At 55.5% G+C, this 18,227-nt stretch overlaps 1 protein-coding gene across 1 annotated transcript; it reads left to right on the top strand.

The window, feature by feature from the left end:
• The first annotated feature begins 35 nt into the window (after positions 1 to 35).
• PDIA4 (protein disulfide isomerase family A member 4) lies at positions 36 to 17,963 on the top strand. Its single transcript, XM_069588656.1, has 10 exons — positions 36 to 524; positions 5,736 to 5,916; positions 7,121 to 7,326; positions 9,333 to 9,471; positions 9,896 to 10,101; positions 10,209 to 10,367; positions 12,950 to 13,101; positions 15,419 to 15,572; positions 15,765 to 15,998; positions 16,708 to 17,963. Exons 1-10 carry the CDS (start codon positions 437 to 439, stop codon positions 17,121 to 17,123), a joined length of 1,935 nt encoding a protein of 644 aa, XP_069444757.1. The 5' UTR covers positions 36 to 436; the 3' UTR covers positions 17,124 to 17,963.
• The last annotated feature ends 264 nt before the right edge of the window (positions 17,964 to 18,227 follow it).

The raw sequence follows: 18,227 nt of genomic DNA, 5'->3' as shown, positions 1-18,227 counted from the left end.
TGCCCGAGGCGTAGCCAGGCCCCGCCCCTCGGGTCCCGGCCCTCCGCCTTTGTTCTCCCCAGCACCCTCTCTCAGCCTGTGCGCTCCCGGTAAACCGAGTGGCAGCCGCTGATTGGAGGCCGAGGAGCAGCCAATCAGAAGGGGGCACCTCACGTTAGCGCTCTGAGCTTTAAACTCGCGAGCCGCGGGGTGCGCGGAGGAGGCCGGGGAGGAGGGTCCACGCGGCGGGTGGTGCCGCGGCACTCGCGGCCCGCGCCCCAGATCGGACTGGGATTGGCCGGCCCGCGTCTTTCCCCGCCCCCTGTTAATTGCCAGGGAGGTCTTCGGGGGGGGGGGCGGTTTTTTCCCTCTCGCTTGGCTCCGCAAGACCCGAACCCGAGGTTCTGGAGCGACCAGTGGCCGCCGGTGCAAGGAGGCCACGCTCAGCACCACCGCGATGAGGCCCCGGAAAGCCTGGATGCTCGTCCTGCTCCTGGCCCTGACGCAGCTGCTGGCCGTGGCGAGCGCCCGGGGCCCGGACGAAGGTGAGCGGCAGCGGCGGCGTCTGGCCGGGCCTGCGGGCCGCGCGCTCCGGGGTGGGGGCGCCGCGCGGACCAGCGACTTGCTGGAGTTGGAAGGTTGTAGCGGGGCGACAGGATCGCTTGGGAGACCCGGGAGAGGAGGGCGGCGAGGAGACTGGGGCTGCCACCGAGGCTTGGACGCGGAGAGGGTGTGAAGTGCCTTCTTTGCACACTGGCTTCTTCGCCCTGCTCCGATTTTCCTCGAGTCCAGGCTGACTGCCCACTCCTGGGAAGGGGAGCATTTGAGGCTCACATGCCCAAGGAGTGGGAAGGGAGAGGGGCCGCAGGTTTCAAAACAGGGCGAGGGTGTGACGTCCCGAATGGGAGCCCTGGGGACAGCCGCGGGCAGCAAGCGTTTTACGCCTGAAAAATGTGGTCTGTAGGTTTGGATAGAAGTAATTCGAGGGTTCTGGTTTGAGGGGGAAAGGGATGGTTTGGTTTGCGTCTTTTGGAAACCGGAGGTAGCATTCCTTCGGCAAGCATGTATTCGGCACCGACTGTATGTGCTAGTCACTGCGCCTGGTCCGGGAGTTAGGGCTCAGTGTGGCCTCTGCCCATAAAGCGCCGGCTCTGGGAGGAACATTCGCTACTACCAGCCATCGGTCCTGCATTTTTCTTTGGAATAGGCTAGCTAAAAATAAGTGATGTGTGAGAACTTTGAGAATTAGAAAACTTAAAGACTTATATTGCTAGAGAACAGGACTACACATTACTGGCCTTAACTTCTTCCTCTGGCCTTTCTCTGGATAACTAGAGTGTTTTTCCTCTTGAGTTTGTTCCAATATAAATAACCCCTCTTTTCTGATAGTGTGTAAGGGAAGTGCGAACTTTATACTCTTTCAGATTGAGTAACTTTTAGATAAGTTTTATTCAAGAGTCTTGACCCACACAGAGAAGGAAGTTGAAAACCAACTCTTGGTGAAAAGAACACCTGCCCACAGGGACCAGAGAGCAGTGTCACCTACAAGTGTGTCTTGGGACCTTTATCCAAATCGCGGGTGCTTATTTAAATACGGAGTCCCAAAATACACCCAACCGGAAGAACACAAGGGTGGGCCCTCAGGTCAGCATTTTAAACACATTTCATTGATTCGTGGCCAAAGTAACCTTTGGGGAGGCACGTTAATGTTTGAGGACCAGTGGAGGTGGATGGTAGTTTCGGAGCATAGCAGAGTAGCCTTGTCTTGGTTCTGATCAGATGATTCTGTCTTGCGGGGAGCCTCAAGGGGCCTGGAAGAGTGGCAGGCGTGGATGGACACCATGGGTATTAGGATGAGTGAGTCTGTCATTTGCCACAGGCCGCTAATGCACTGGAGGCCCTGGGAGGCAGTTGCCTCTAGGGTGAGCCTATGGATTGTTGTGGTCAATTGGTTGGAGTGGGGCTTCTAGTGGTTACCTGACTCTTTCCCATCCCTCGCCCTTCACATTTAGCTTCTGGATTTTATTTTGGGACCACACTTCCCTTTACCCCAGATGGTCCCAGTCTTAAGGGGTTCCCCCCTTTTTTGCTTCCTGTGCATTTTATTTATTTTTGCTGCACTGCACCCCTTGCAGGATCTTAGTTCTCCAGCCAGGAATCCAGCCAGTGCCCCCTGCAGTGGAAGCTTGGAGTCCTACCCACTGGACCACCAGGGAATTCCCCGCCTCTTGTGCATGTCAGACTCAAACAGCACAGTGGTGTCTGGGCCCGTCAGTGCCCCCAAGAACGGTTACTAAGTAGAACTCAAGCCCTGATGGGTGAGCCTCCAGTTGTCAGGCCTCTTACTTGTTCTCACATCTTGCCAACCAGAAGATTATAAAGGAGATATTTTGATGTGGGTCGTTGCCTGCTTTTCACTTCTGGGAAGTAATTATCAAAGGAGGTTAAAAAAAACTTAGGGCATTCTGGGAAGAAAGTCTGATGGGCCAGCAAGGCATAGCAGCTGAGTGGTCAGGACCCTCCCCTCAGTAGCCTTGTGCTCCTGGGCAGGTGACTGAAGTTCTGTTTCTTCATTGGTGAAGTGCATGTAGTATGTTTCCCCAGGGGGACTCAGAGAGTTGCATAAGAGCTCAGCACAGTGCGTGGCCCATGAAACACGATCAGTTAGATGATGTTATTCCTGAGTCTGTTGTTATGCCGACTGAGGATGCAGGTGAGGAGATGCTGGAAGGAGTGGTATGTGTCCACGCTGGGTGGGATCCGGCCTGGTCAGGTGCCCTGCTGGTAGTGGACTGGGGTTGTAGTGACCTGGTTAGGAGAGGCCCGCATTTTAGGAGTGGCCTTGGCGGATGGGCCCAGCAGCATGCAGAGATGATGCCGGAAGCCCTTTGAAGAGGGGCGCTTGGAGGAGGAAGGCACCCTTCCAGCCCCTTCTGTCCTAGAGTGTCCAGCTTTAAAAGTGGAGCCCTGTAAGAGGTGGTTTCCCCGTTAAACTGTGAGATATCTTCCTTGTTGGGATGCGGGGGATGGGGGAGTTCAGTCCGGGGGAATACGGAGCCAGCAACCTCTCCAGATGCAGAGGAGTCAACCCTGGGAGTTGTTGACAATTCGGGGAGCAGCGGAAGGTGGGGGCCGTGCCTTAATGTGCTTGAGGATCCTTCGTTACGTAGGGAACATTCTGTCATTTTGTTTGTCCTTAAAAAATGCAGAAGGAAAATCCGTTCTTAAAAAAGTTTCGATAAAGGAGTTCCCTATCAGGAGCTCTGTCACAGCATAACTCATGGTCCCATTTAATCTGAGCGCCCCATCGCTGTAGTGCTTGCAGACCTCTGCGGCCTGGGGCTGGGTTGGAAACCTCTTTGCTTTTCCTTTTTGTAAAATTCGCCTTATCTCTGTGCACTGAACTGGCAGCCGAGTCCCTCTTCCTCCTCAAGCTGTTTCCTCGCTTGAAGAGAGGATTAAGTTCTGAGCTTTCTTTCCAGCCTTCCTCCAGTCTTTCCATCTGCCTGCAAAGAAGCTTGATTCTCAGCCTGAGCTGAGCACCGTGGCAGCTGCGCTGCCCTGGGGCCTGCCTCACTGCCCGCAGCAGCTCCCAGATCTGGGGCAAGGTGTGTATTGTCTCCTGGGCCCCTGGCCGGAGCAGAGAACCTTGCCCAGCACCCCCGCATTGAGCCCCTGGGTTTGCAGTCCCCATGCAGGTCGTTTTGGGTGGGACTTTCAAGTGAGGGGCCGTCAGCCCAGCCTTTTGGAAAGCCGCTATTAGGGTTCCATAGGCCAACAGAGGTCAGCTGGTACTTGCCCTGCCTAGTTGCTGTGGGCAGTGTTCCTAGAAGTACCAGGAGCCCAGAGCCAGCTGGTGTAAACCTGGAGGTTCTCAAGAGCATCAGGTCCTTAGATCTCCCTGGGACTTCACTGGTGGTCCAGTTGTTAAGATTCTGAGCTTCTGATGCCGAGGCTGCACGTTCTATCCCTGGCGGGGGAACTAAGATCCCAAATGCTCACCACGTGGCCAAAAAATATATGTATATAAATTTAAAGGAAAAAAGAAAAGAAATGAGCTTAGGCCACCAGCTTGGGAGGTGGGGATGGGGTTGAGCCCAGTTGTCTTCCTCTGGGTCCTGCCCCTTCCGCATCCAGGGAGCCTGGTTCTCATTGCTCTCCCCAAGCCTCCTGCTGACAGTGCTGGGGGTCTGGGGCTTCTGTAGGCCTGTCCAGCCTGCAGGGCCCCCGCTGTGGAGGAGGCAGGCGGCAAGGTGGCTGGAGAAGCAGGTGTGCTGACAGGCTCGGGGAGGGCGGGAAGAAAACTGGGGCCCGGGGAAGCAGCCTGGCCCAGGATACACAGGTGCCTTCTCAAGTTGGTGGCATTTCGGTTTGGATTTTAGAGCTGTTTTCTCCAGCCCCCACAGTGGAGGACAGGGGCTTGTGAAAGGAAAAAGCTGTGGGTGTTTGAAGGGACAAGTGTGGAGGGAAGTGGGGCTCGGGGGCGGGGTGGGTTTTCAGCTTGCTTTGGTAATAAGTGTACAGGTCGGTAGATCTTGATGATAACAAGCAAAGCTGCCGCCCTGCCCAGAGCAGCCCCTGGCGTGTCTGAGCAGCTGCAGAGGCAGCAGTGGGTCTGGTCTGGGGGGGTGGGGGTGGGTGCTGAAATAGGGCAAGTCCCAGGGAGCTCCCAGGTCCCCAGACGGGTTCTCTAGCCCTAATGCCAGCCCTGCTGTCCGTGTTGGTTTCTCTCCTGGGAAGCATCTCCAAAAGGAAATAATGGGCCCCTTGAAACGTTCTGCCTTTGGAGTTGATGAAATCATGCTGCCTGCATTTCTGTTTGCTGATGTGGAAGCACCTGGGAACCTGGGTAAAGAGAGCTGCAGTTCAGGGTTCCGTACCTGTAGTTCAGCAGCAAATCCAGTCAAGCCCTGTTGGTGATAAGATGTGCTTATATTCTTGTGTTCTGGGAAAGAGAACTTTGCAGGCGTCCCACAAAAGTATGAACAGGAAACAAGTGTGGTTCTCAGCTTTTCATTATGAACGATGGACTGCTAATCCATCTCGGATTAGGAGATACGTATAAAAAATATCCCATGGGTTTTCTAATCCTTCAGGGGAAGGTTGATGTGTGGAGGAAGGAGGTGGGGAGTCATGTTTTACTTAAAAAGTCAGCCCAAGTAACCTCCAGGGGGAAGGAGTTGAGAACCAAGATTTGTTTCCTGTTTGTACTGATTTGGGGGGCTAGGCAGTCATCCGTGGGGGCGAGGATGGGAGCTTGGAGGCAAGTCCTTCCTTCTGTGGAAAGCAGAGAGGGTGAGGAAGGGGAACATGTCTGTGGAAGTTAGCCTGGACCTTGAGCACGGACGTGGGGGGACCCACAAAGGGAGGAGCCCTAACACACAGCTTGGATGTGGGTGAGGGGCCTTGTTGCAGGGCGGATCAGACCTGTGTGCCAGGAAGGAGGGTTCCCCCATCTGACAGGGGGCTGGTCCCACCCCCGCCAAGTCCTGCTGCAGTGTTTAGACTGAATTCTAGACCTGTAGTTAGTTTTCACCATCTTTTAGCCATCACCTCCCTTTAAGTGAAATCTGAAGTGCCCACCCCACATGCAGATGTCTGGGCTCCAGGAGGCCCACGGTCACCGCCTCTTCTCATGGTGGTGACCCTCAGGGACCACTCAGGACTTGTGACCATTTTGAGGGTGTGGAGTCCTGGGAAGACTTTAAAGGAGGAAGGTCATCAGTTTTTAACCTGCCTGGGCATTTTCTGCACAGATTCTTCTGACAAAGAGGATGCCGTCGAGGAGGACGAGGAAGAGGACGAGGATGATGATGATGACGACGATGACGACTTGGAAGTTAAGGAGGAAAACGGCGTCTTGATCCTAAAGGATTCGAACTTCGATAACTTTGTGGCCGACAAAGACGTGGTACTGCTGGAGTTCTACGCTCCGTGGTGAGGACCCGCGCCCCGCCTCGTTTCAGGTCCAGTTGGTTAAAAACGTGAACACGTCCTCTGCTAGTTACAGCTGCGGGTGGCTCACGAGCTGTGATGACACAGACCTGCGGGGGTGACGGATGCGTCCCCCCAGCTGCATGCAGACTGGACCCTGTGGGGACCAGCCCCGCTTTCCCATCTTTCACCCTCGTGGGGCAGCTCGCGGTGACTATTGGGCTCCCTCTCCCACCTCTCTTCTGCTATTTTTCCATCTCATAATCCTGTCTTCGCTTTCTCCTGCCCTCCTCAGTCCATTTGGGAGAAAAAAATAGTCAAGATATACATAATGTTGTCTGATCAGCATAGTATGAGATGCTTCGTATAAAGTATCTAAACAGTCCTTAGGGCAAACCTGTGAGGTTACATCATTCCTGGTTTATAGATCAGCTGTTCTCAAGCATTTTGGTCTCAGAACACCTTAACCCCTTAAATATTGAGGACCTCAGCTAGCTTGCTCGGAGAAGGCAATGGCACCCCACTCTAGTACTCTTGCCTGGAAAATCCTATGGATGGAGGAGCCTGGAAGGCTGCAGTCCATGGGGTCGCTAAGAGTTGGACACGACTGAGCAACTTCACTTTCATCTTTCACTTTCATGCACTGGAGAAGGAAATGGCAACCCACTCCAGTGTTCTTGCCTGGAGAATCCCAGGGACGGGGGAGCCTGGTGGGCTGCCGTCTATGGGGTCGCACAGAGTCGGACACGACTGAAGCGACTTAGCAGCAGCAGTAGCAGCTAGCTTGTTATGTGGGTCACGTTTATCAGTAGTTACCACATTGGAAATTAAAACCAAAAAATGGAAATAATTCATTTCTAAATGGCAGTAACACCTTTATTCATCAGCATCAGAATGCTGACATCACTGTTGGTCCAATAGCCTCTGGAAAACCCCGTCATCCACATCTGAGATGAGTGGAAAAGATGGCATCTTTCAGGGAGAGTTTTCTCTTCACATGGGGGTGTGGAGCTCTTGAAAGTACCTGCCCTCGGTGGAGCTGGGATTCACCCTGGGATTGTTTGACTTCGGGCCATCTCAGCCTCCCCCGTTTCGTGTTTCTCACTAACCGCAAACATTTCTGGTTCCAGTGCCCCAGTTTTTGTGCATCCAGCTGGATTTAAGCCTCCAGTTAACCTGCTTCTCCGTCCTGAAATCTCATTCTCAGGTGCGGGCACTGCAAAAAGTTTGCTCCAGAATACGAAAAAATCGCCACCACCTTGAAGGAGAATGACCCTCCCATCCCTGTGGCCAAGATCGACGCGATCTCAGAGTCGGCGCTGGCCAGCAGGTTTGACGTGACTGGCTACCCCACCATCAAGATCCTGAAGAAGGGGCAGGCGGTTGACTACGAGGGCTCCAGGACCCAGGAAGGTGAGGGCCCTGAGCTGCCAGAAGAAGTGGGGGCCGGGGCTCCCTTCCCCAGGAAGGGAGAGGCTGAGGGGAGGGCAACTTGGATAACAGAGAGGAAGCCCAGCCCAGTGGACTGGCAGCAGTACCTGCTGGAACGTCCGCGGTGACTCTGATCAGAATAAGCTTGTCCTGGACAAGAAAGGGGTACACTTAACAGCTGTGAAATTCAAGATCCGGAGCCACTGTGTTAAAGGCCATGGATCTTGCTAGTGTTCATGGACCAGTGTCTAGCTGGGCCCGACACCCAGGGCACGGGGTGCGGGACGTGCTGAGACAGACTGCCAATCCTCGCCCAGAGCTTCTGACTCAGTGAGCGTCAGGTCTGTCTCAACAGTCTTTGTTTCTTGTGAGCCCCAGGGCTGGCCAAGCCCGCGGGTCCAGAGCTCACAGAACCACTGGTGTTTCTAAAACCAGGTGCGTGGAGCCAAGTGGCATTTCTAAAACCAGGCCTGTTGGAGCTCTACCTGGCTCGCATCAGGCACTACATCGGTTTCATTAAATGAATAGACAGATAACACCGTGGTAGCCTTCAGCATTTTGAAGGCTTAAAAAAATAGATTGCTCTCTGCTGCATTTTCCACTCCCAGGGTGGCACAGTGGGCATTTCACCAAGTAGGCTTGGGGTCTTTCTTGCCATTGCACAGCCCTGTGTCCCCCACAAGGGGCCCCCTGGCTGGGCCTTGGGCTCCTCATCCAAGCGTGAGTCACGTGGACTTGATCTCAAGGTTCCCTTCCAGCCATTCAAGAGTCTGACCAGAGCAGGCATGTGTGTGTGTTTTGGGGTTGGTCCGCCCTCGCCACCTCACAGCTAGGAACGTGGCCCAGTTTGGCATCTTGAGGGCAGTGTTTGCGCAGCAGGCTCCCTGGGTGCCAGACCTCCCATGTGTCTTCAGAAGGGGGGCTCCCCCGAGTTGAGGCCCCCCCTCTCCCAGGCCTCGGTCTGCCTGTGCCAGGAGGCACTGCTGTTCGCGCTCCAGTCTGAAAGCTGGTGCTTTGCCGCAGTGCTTCTTGGACCTGGGCTTGGCAGATTCTAGGGCCACAAAAGCAGAGAAACAGTGGGCAGCCACTGCTCCTGAGAACCGCTTGGGAAGTGCTTTGTGAGCATATATTTAGTGTCCGCTGCCTGGCATCTCTGGGCACCTAGGCGACAAGCGGGCCTTTTCACAACCACTTGGCAGGCGATGCTGGTGCAGCCTGGGTGGCGTTGCTCCTCCCACTTTTCTCAACTGCAGTTGAATTTTGTGCTGTGTGTAACGTGCCAGTGCTCCATGTGCGTGTCTAAGCACAGATGTATTTGTACGTCTTAAGAGGAATGCTCCCAAAACTGTTACTAGGCATATGCTGTTGAACACTGGGAGGTGACCTCTCGGGGTGTGCTTAACAGTCTCATTCATCAGGCTGGGCTAGACTGCCTTGAGCAGTGTGTGTGGACGTGTGACGGGTGGTTGTTGGAAACCTTGGACCTTCGGGCTCTTCTCTGTGGCTCCCAAACTGCGGAGGGGCCCTGGCTATAGATGGGCTTTGTTGTTCAGTAGCTCAGTCGTGTCCGACTCTTTGCATCCCCATGGACTGTAGCACGCCAGGCTTCCCTCTCCTTCACCATCTCCCGGAGCTTACTCAAACTTATGTCCATTCAGTCGGTGATGCCATCCAACCATCTCATCCTCTATGGCCCCCTTCCCCACCCACCTTCAATCCTTCCAAGCGTCAGGGTCTTTCCCAGTGAGTCAACTCTTCACATCAGGTGGCCAGAGTATTGGAGCTTCAGTATCAATCCTTCCAGTGACTTTTCAGGGTTGATTTCCTTTAGGATTGACTGGTTTGATCTCCTTGCAGTAGATGGGCTTGGGTTTCAGGAAATCAAGCGTGTCCTGTTCTGTGGCCTTATGTTCTCTCTTCCCCACCCTCCCCACCTGCCCCTGCAGCCAGGGGCCTTCACGTGCTCAGTCTTGTGGGATTTCTTCCAGAAATTGTGGCCAAGGTCAAAGAGGTCTCCCAGCCCAACTGGACGCCTCCACCAGAAGTCACGCTCGTACTGACCAAGGACAACTTCGATGAAGTGGTGAATGATGCCGACATCATGCTGGTAGAGTTTTATGCTCCCTGGTAAGATGGTGTCGGTTTTCCGTGACCAGATACTGGTTAGGCCCATCCTGTACCCACTGCAGCTCGGGGCAGGAGACAGACCCCTGCATGTGAGGCAGAGCCAGCCGAGGAGCTGGCAGGTGCCAAGTGCCCACCATGCACCCGGTGAAGTGGGCGCGGCTGGGAGGGGTGGTTTTAGAGTCTTTGCTGGGGGATAAGATAGGTTGAAACTCCCCTCTCCAGCTGTCCAACCAACAGAACTATCGTGGCCTCTCCCATCTCTTAACCCATGTCAGGCTTCCACACCATCTGCCTGGGGGCTTCTCTGGCTTGGCAGATCTCTCCAAGTCACCCGGGAACTCAGGCTGGGTGTCTGCGCATCCCGTAGCTAGGACGCTGCCTCCACTCTGGAACAGGTTCCTGACAGAGCTGCTCGCTCTCGCAGGTGTGGACACTGCAAGAAACTGGCCCCCGAGTACGAAAAGGCTGCCAAGGAGCTGAGTAAGAGCTCTCCGCCAATCCCTCTGGCGAAGGTTGACGCCACAGCGGAGACAGACCTCGCCAAGAGGTTCAACGTCTCCAGCTACCCCACCCTGAAGATCTTCCGCAAGGGGAAGGCTTTCGATTACAACGGCCCACGGGAAAAATATGGTAGGTCCACCACCGCCTCTGGGCCCGGTGTGGGGAGCTCCCAGTGCCTTCAGGCGCCCCGGAGCCCCGAGCCCCCAGCCCCACTCAGGCATGCGCTCTGCTTCCAGGGATCGTCGACTACATGATGGAGCAGTCTGGGCCGCCCTCCGAGCAGATCCTGGCCCTCAAGGAGGTCCAGGAGCTCCTGAAGGACGGAGACGACGTCATTATCATCGGGGTCTTTAAGTCGGAGAGTGACCCTGCCTACCAGCTGTACCAGGATGCAGGTGAGGAGGGGCCTCAGGCCAGTGCACTCACGCCCAGGCCTTCTGGGGCTGCTGCTGTTGTATAAGACCCCTGGGCGTCGATTTAGGCCTGAGGAAGGGTCAAGATTGCATGTGTGGGAACGGGCTTTCCTTTCTGAGGTTGGGGATTGGTTCTTGGTTGCCTTAACTGCACGTGAGTGATGCAGTCTCTCAGGAAGCTGACAAGAGGGCTGTGCTCTCTCCTTCCTGGGTCTGAGAGGAGGGCAGGGGCCCAGTCAAGTTCATCCAAAGTCATTACCTCCCTCCCTCCTCTGCCGGGGCCCCTTCCCAGAGCCAGCCCTGCTGCCAGGGGAGGGTCTTGACCAGAAAGGGAGGGTTTCTGCGTCAGACCTGGGTTGGAGTCCTGGTTCTGTCGGTGGTTAACCGCCCCGAGTGGGCAATCAGTGACTCGGTCAACCTGGAGATCTCATAGCCAATAGGGAGTCCTGTCTTGTGTGGAAAGTTGCTACATTAGTGGAGATAAAGTGGCAGAAGTGCTCAGCCAAGTGCCCGGTGATGCCAAGTGCCCAGTGAGGCTGGTCTGGGAGGCGAAGTTAACCACCAGCACGTCTCAGCGGTGTCCCATGAGGGCTGGGTCCTCGCTGCCCTGGATGGCCCCTGGGTGATGAACCAAAGACGGCCTTTGAGGGACAGTCAGGCTCCTCCTGGTCTTCCCCAGCAGCTCCTGAGTCCCCTGGGCCCCTCACCCCATCATACATGCCACAATGGCTTGGTTTTCTACTTGGAAGTCATAATCATGGTCTGTTAAATGCCCTGCTTGCCGCTCAGGGTTAATGTCTGTGCCGCACGGTCCTTGCTGCGCGTGTCAGTTGCAGAGTGACGTAAAAGTTACAGTGGAGCTGAAGCCCGTTCGTGCTTCCCCAGTCTTCACTGATTCAGGAACCGGGTCATCCAGCTGTGCTAAAAACTCGCAGAGGGGGTCTCCTCGTCCACCCAGGGCCACAGGCAGCCACGGAGCCCCCAGCCCTCACATCTGGGTGCCTATAGATGCCCAGGGATCTTGTCAAAACGCAGGTGCTGGTGCTCAGGGCTGGGGGGGCCCCGGTGCTGCCTGTCCAGCCGCCGCACGTCCAGTCTGACGCCTGTGGCCCCTCGTGGCCAGGCGGGTTAGGCTCAGGCAAGGGTGACAGTCACAGGGCCTGGTGTGTGGACTTTGGGGAAGGAACTAGAGACAGCCCCAGGGACTCAGGGCTGACGGGGCAAGAGCAGAGGGGGTCCTGGCAGGAGGATGGAGTTTGTGAGCGAGAGGGCTGGGCAGGAAGCTCTTGAGGTGATGCTGTCTCCTCCACGGCCACTTGGTCACAGATAGCCACATGCCTGGCGGCTTAGAACAGGTGGGAGACACCTGCCAGACTCCTCTGGGTGGCTGTTTCGTTCTTAATGGTGGTCTGAGAGCTCCCTGACCTGTTTCTACAGGAGGGACTGGGGCTCAAGTCACAGCAAGTGGCTCGGAAATTGTGATTTGAGTCCAAGTCTGTCTATGAGCTTGTCCAGGCTGCTCCCTGCTTCCCCTGAGATGTGCCGTGCCCTCAGCTGCCTGTTCTGTAATCCAGTCACAGGCCTGCCCTCCTGGGACCGCAGACTCTGCTCAGGGTGGATCCAGAGGCCTTGGTGAGGACAGAGCAGGGGACCCAAGGTGATGCCCCTGCGGGGTCCAGGGAAGGGGTTGATAGGCTGGCCCACAGGCCGAACCCGGTCCTCACGTGGTTCTGTAAGTTCCCTGGGGACACAGCTTTGTTAGCACAGACCTGAGTTGTCAAGACCGTGGGGTCCACGAAGCTGAAACAGTTCCTGTCCGGTCCTTAGGAAAGTTTGCCAGCCCCATTCTAAAGTTATCTCCATGGGGTTGCCTTTGGGAGTTTCCCGAGACGTAAATAAAAATATGTAGGGCTTCCCAGGTGGCGCAATGGTAGGGAATGTGCCTGCCAATACAGGAAACTCAAGAGATGCAGGTTCGATCCTTGAGTCGAGAAGATCCCCTGGAGGAGGAAGTGGCCACCCACTCCAGTATTCTTGCCGCAAAAGTTCCATGGACCGAGGAGGCTGACGGGCTACAGTCCATGGGGTCACAGATAGCCAGACACAACTGAGTTCAGCACAACATATCCATAGAGCAGAAAAACTGCAGCCTGAACAGGCCACTTGAGAAGTGAGCCCCTGAGCAGATGGAGGGTTCTCGTGCCAGACACAGGAGGGTCAGGCTGGCGGCCTGGGTTAATGTGCTTCTCAGCATTGGAGACCACAGTCAGTCCGAGAGATGAAGTTTTTCTGTGAAGGTTCCAATCGTTTATTTTTATTCTTTTTTTTTTTCAGATTTATTATAAAAATAAATTCAGAGATACATAGATTTTAAGGTATTACATCTATACCAGGTTTTTAAATGCAAACTCCTTTAAATGTCTAAGCTCTGGATATTATCCACACAGCGTTCATGGTTAATTACACCATTTTCTGGGCATTTGCTTTGGGTGATGTGGGTAGAGTTGAATCTAAATCATTTAAGCGATTTAATAAACTGTATTATTATTCTGTCAATTCCTCAGCTAACAACCTGAGAGAGGATTACAAATTCCACCACACTTTCAGCACTGAAATAGCAAAGTTCTTGAAAGTCTCCCTGGGGAAGTTGGTTGTCATGCAGCCTGAGAAATTCCAGTCCAAATATGAGCCCAAGAGCTACGTGATGGACATCAAGGTGGGTGAGGGGTGCCAGCCCCGGGGCGTCCGATCGTCCTGAAGTTCTCTTGGTCAGGTCAGGGTTCACGGGGGGCGGGGAGGGGCGGGGTGCTCACATGCCCGGTGGGTCGTGGGGCTGAGGCCCTGGCGCAGCTCCACCTGCTTCTGCAGGAGGGTGGCCCTCTCTCCATACCTCGGAATGGGCCAGCTCCTGGCCAGGCCGTGCTGCTCCGTCAGAGAGAAGCCTCACTCACCGGCAGGCGGCTTGGGTGCTGAGGGCTACAAAGCACTGATAGGCCTCTCTGTTCACTGGGTGGAGCTGTGGGGTGTGGCCTGTGGACCTGGCCTTTCCTCCTTGGGGCCCCCGCCCTCAGTCTTCCTAAAGAGGTGACACACTCATTTCAAGAAGGGTGGGTGAGCTTCGGTCCCACTTCATGTTCCAAGTGCTTCCCAGGGGCCCTGAGCTCCAAGGAACAGATACTGTCATTCGGAGGAAACCTTACCCTGATAGCTCAGTTGGTAAAGAATCTGCCTGCAATGCAGGAGACTCCAGTTCAATTCCTGGGTCCGGAAGATTCCCTGGAGAAGAGATAGGCTACCCCTCCAGTATTCTTGGGCTTCCCTTGTGGCTCCAGTGGTAAAGAATCTGCCAGCAATGCAGGAGGCCTGGGTTCGGTCCCTGAGTTGGGAAGATCCCCTGGAGAATGGAAAGGCTACCCACTCCAGTATTCTGGCCTGGAGAATTCCCAGAGTCCATGGGGTTGCAAGGACACGACCAAGCAGCTTTGACTTTACATCTTGAATCCAGATGTTTTATTTGACAGAAAGAGACTGGGATGCAGAGAAGTGAACTAACACCTAGAGGGTCCCACAGCCGGTTAAGAGGAGACTAAGGTGACAGGCAGGTGTGCTCCGACCCCAACCAAGACATACGGGAGTGGTCTCATCACTCCCTGCCCCTCTGGCTTCTTGTCTGTTATCCAGAGATACTGACTCTGGATCCATAGAGGAGCCTGATGAACTTGGGATCTGGGGGCCATGGGAACCAGACACAGTTCTGTGTGGTGTGCCTGCTCCCAGGGAAGGGGTCTGTCTGTAACTTTCAGTAGATTCTTGAAGGAGCCCTTGACCCTGAAAGGCTGAGATCCACAGTCTGTTAAACACATCACTGCTACTTTGCTCTTTTTGCTTCTGCCTGATCTTACATTCAACATTTTTTTTATTAATGGATTGGTATCATTTATATACCAGTTTTGTCCCCAGAATTATTTAAGGGCTGCTTTGTAAAAAATGTACATAACAGATAACATGCAATTTTAAAAAATGGATCTAGGCATTAGGACAAAGGGAAGACAAGGGCAGGACGGATAAGATGAAGCCAGTTGTAAAGTCAGCACACACAGCCTGGAGATGAGGAGACAGTCTTCTGTAGACGTGAGTGAGGAGGGCTCAGGCATTGAGTTCGCATTTGGGCCTGTGGGTGCTGAGTGCTCCGCTGTGGAGCACATACATCCTGGGTGCCCCCGGAGTTCGCCTTCTCCGCGACGGGCAGTCCAGGGCCGTCCTGATGAAAGAAGGCCCCGCTGCTCGCTGTGTCTCGTCCCTGCTGCCTCCCTGACCGTCCATCCAGATGGGACTCAGGCTCTAGGGGAAAGAGGTGGTCATCCACCACTTCTGCCGGGCAGATGGCCTCACCCTGCTAGGCCTCAGTTTCCACATCTGTGGTGCACGTGTCTGGCCCCAAACTCTTCCCCAGACCCCCCGGGCTTTCTGTCGCCAGTGGTCAGGGGTGGGCTTTCTGCAGGCAGAGCCCAGAGCCCCAACGGCCACTTTGATCATCTCATCCTGTAGTGTCCCCGACAGGCTACTGTGGGGATCAGCTGGAGGAACGTGAGACCTTGTGCCCAGTTCAGCTCACCTTTGTGCCTTTGTCATCTGGGAGCCAGGCCTCCCCCCAGCAGATCCCGACTGACCTGGTCAGCCAGCCCTGACCCAGAGGGAAGGGCGCCCTGGCTACCCGAGGGGTTCACTGGGGGAGTAGGGCCCCTGTGATGTCCCTAGTGAAGTTGCTGTCATGTCTGCCTCTTGTGACCCCATAGGCTGTATCCTGCCAGGCTTCTCTGTCCATGAGATTTTCCAGGCAAGAGTACTGGAGTGGGCTGCCATGCCCTCCTCCAGGGGATCTTCCCCACCCAGGGATCGAACCCCGGTCTCCAGCAGTGCAGGCAGACGCTGTACCCTCTGAGCCACCAGGGAAGCCCCGTGACTTCCTTAGGGGCAGACTTTTCCCCGAGCCGGTGGCAGACAGCTGCGCCTCACCTGCCCCTCTCTCGCAGGACTCCACGGAGGCCGCGGCCATCGCGGAGCACGTGGTGAAGCACACGCTGCCCCTGGTCGGCCTCCGCAAGGCCGCCGACACCAAGCGCTACGCGCGGCGCCCCCTGGTGGTCGTCTACTACGGCGTGGACTTTAGCTTTGACTACCGCGCGGGTGAGCCCCGGGCTGGGGGGTGCGGGTAATGATGGCCTCGGGGGTCCTCCTCCTCCTCCTCCTCCGGGGGGAGTCGCCACCCCCTTCCCTCCCCGCTTGAGCAGGGGGGCGGCTAGGAGTCCCGTTGGCCCTCCTTGAGCCGCGGGGACGATTGGGCCGGACCAGATGCCCGAGCCCTCGGTCCCTTCTCAGCCACTCAGTTCTGGCGGAACAAGGTCCTGGAGGTGGCCAAGGACTTCCCTGAGTACACTTTCGCCGTGGCCGACGAGGAGGACTTCGCCACGGAGTTGAAGGACGTGGGGCTGAGCGAGAGCGGGGAGGAGGTGAACGCGGCCATCCTGGACGAGGGCGGCCGCAGGTTTGCCATGGAGCCTGACGACTTCGACGCCGACGCCCTGCGCGACTTCGTCACCGCCTTCAAGAAAGGTGGGCCCGCACCCCACCCACCCACGCCCGCAGCCAGCTTCTGCAGCCCCTGCCAGCTTGCCTTTGGGACCCAGGCCTGTGCTTCCCCCGGGACCCAAGGGTGCACAGCAGGGGAAGGGGAGAATCCCTGTTCGTTTGCTCCCTTTTCTCTCTCTTTTTGTAATAGAAACAGGTGTCTTAGAATCTCAGAAAACCTTATTTTAAAAATTAAAGTGCAACAGAGAAGTTTCTTGTATGTGGGAAACTTGCTTTGGCCTCGAATGCAGCGTCTTCCTGATCTGATTGAGCACGGGGCTCAGGGTCCCCATTGCCCCCGCTGGGTGGGCAGACCTCCCTGCCCATCCTGTCTGCTCAGTCTGTTGCCCCCACCACCACCCCAGGCTTCCAGCCTGCACACCGCCCTCTTAGTGACCCCTCTGTACTGGAAGCCTCTCTTGTGACCGCCCCTCTGAAAGAGGATCGTATCTGCTAGGCCTCTGGCGTGACTGGTCATCTGCCTCTGGCCTTTGCCGGGACTGGAAAGTACAGGATTTGGGGGAATCAGAGAACCAGGGACTGGGCTCTGGAGACAGGGCCCAGCCTGGCCTTGGCGATGTCTATCTGCCCCAGCCTCCTGCACTTCGGGCCAGCCTCCCTACCTGGTCCAGTCGCGGCCACCGGGGGCCGGCCTGTCGGCTCTCACACCCGCCCTCGCTTGCTTTCCCCGCAGGAAAACTGAAGCCAGTCATCAAGTCCCAGCCTGTGCCCAAGAACAACAAGGGGCCGGTCAAGGTCGTGGTGGGCAAGACCTTTGACTCCATCGTGATGGACCCTAAGAAGGATGTCCTCATCGAGTTCTACGCACCCTGGTGCGGGCACTGCAAGCAGCTAGAGCCAGTGTACACCTCCCTGGGCAAGAAGTACAAGGGCCACAAGAACCTGGTCATCGCCAAGATGGACGCCACGGCCAACGACGTCACCAGCGACCACTACAAAGTCGAGGGCTTCCCCACCATCTACTTTGCCCCCAGTGGGGACAAAAAGAACCCAATTAAATTTGAGGATGGAAACAGAGACCTGGAGCATTTGAGCAAGTTTATAGAAGAACATGCCACAAAACTGAGCAGAACCAAGGAAGAGCTTTGAAGGCCCTGGGGGTCTGCAGAGGGCGAGCGCAGGAGGGACCAGACCCAGCGAAGCTTCCAGCGGTCACTGGCGGGGCCCACACCAGCTGTGAGCCTGGCAGGCTTGCTCACAGGCAGTATCTCAAAGTGTTGGTTAGGTGTGTGTTTTAATTTTTTTATACTCTGGTCTTTAGCCTTCATGCTCTGAATACTGAATAGATATGAATGACTCAGTAGATTAGTCCAGAATTTTACAGAGGAGACGTCTATTTTTATTGTTATTTGGGGTTTGATTTTTTTTTTAACTTTTCACCTTCTTTAATATATTTCTTCAAAGCAGGCAAGTTGAATCTCTTCTGTGTGCATTTTTTTCCTTTTTTAATTTAAAATTTAAGAAACCTTTGCCAAATTGTGTTGCTTTTTGCCTTTTATTTGATCGTCTTCTGAGGAATCGTTAGCTGAAGATGGGACTGTTGTTTTGTTTTGTTTTGTTTTTTCCCATTGGGGCACGCACAAAGTGAGAGTGGTCAACAGGCTCCCTGCCAAGGATGTGATTTCGGCCTGACTCTGAGCCGCCGCCTGACCCAGGAGAAGCAGCATCTCTGCAGGCCTGGACATCGTGCCTTCTCCTCCCAAACTGAGGACCGCGGGCGGGAGCCTGTCGCAGGTGCCCCTAGGCCCTTGGAGCCAGGTTCCAAGGCTCAGCCTCAGAAAGGTCACGCCACTAAGGCCGGCAGCGCCGCCCCCCTTCAGAACCACCGTGTCCGAGGCGAGATAAGCCAGGGCCCAAGTGGAGACTTCGGGATGGCAGGAAGGATAGGGTAGGTAGGCTGACGTGGTGGAATAAAAAAATGATTGAAAATGAGCCTCCGTCACTGTCTTAGAGAACACGATCTTGTCCCAGAGTCTTGGCGCTGTGGACACGGAGAAACCCTGTCTGGGCCTGGAGGGGAGGCTCCCCGCCCACCCACCCTGCAACGTGCTGGTGGTTTCACCCCAATCGTGAATATCTGGGGGTGGGGGGTCCTGACCTGGGCGAGGCCATCGGTGGGCCCTGCTCCTGTGTGCGGGTGGGCAGTGGTGGAGGACAAGGCTCTGGTGTGCCTGGGAGCCGGGCAGAGGGGAC

The sequence above is a fragment of the Ovis canadensis genome, chromosome 4 (genome assembly GCF_042477335.2).
Source record: "Ovis canadensis isolate MfBH-ARS-UI-01 breed Bighorn chromosome 4, ARS-UI_OviCan_v2, whole genome shotgun sequence".
Lineage (NCBI taxonomy): Eukaryota > Metazoa > Chordata > Mammalia > Artiodactyla > Bovidae > Ovis > Ovis canadensis.
Note: the sequence above shows the minus strand (reverse complement) of the source record. Positions and strands in the feature narration are given on the sequence as shown.

Coding starts and splice junctions, on each gene's coding strand:
- PDIA4 (XM_069588656.1), top strand. CDS start 437: ATGAGGCCCCGGAAAGCCTGGATGCTCGTCCTGCTCCTGGCCCTGACG. Junction 9,472..9,895: donor GTAGAGTTTTATGCTCCCTG/GTAAGATGGTGT, acceptor TCGCTCTCGCAG/GTGTGGACACTGCAAGAAAC. Junction 15,999..16,707: donor CGTCACCGCCTTCAAGAAAG/GTGGGCCCGCAC, acceptor CTTTCCCCGCAG/GAAAACTGAAGCCAGTCATC.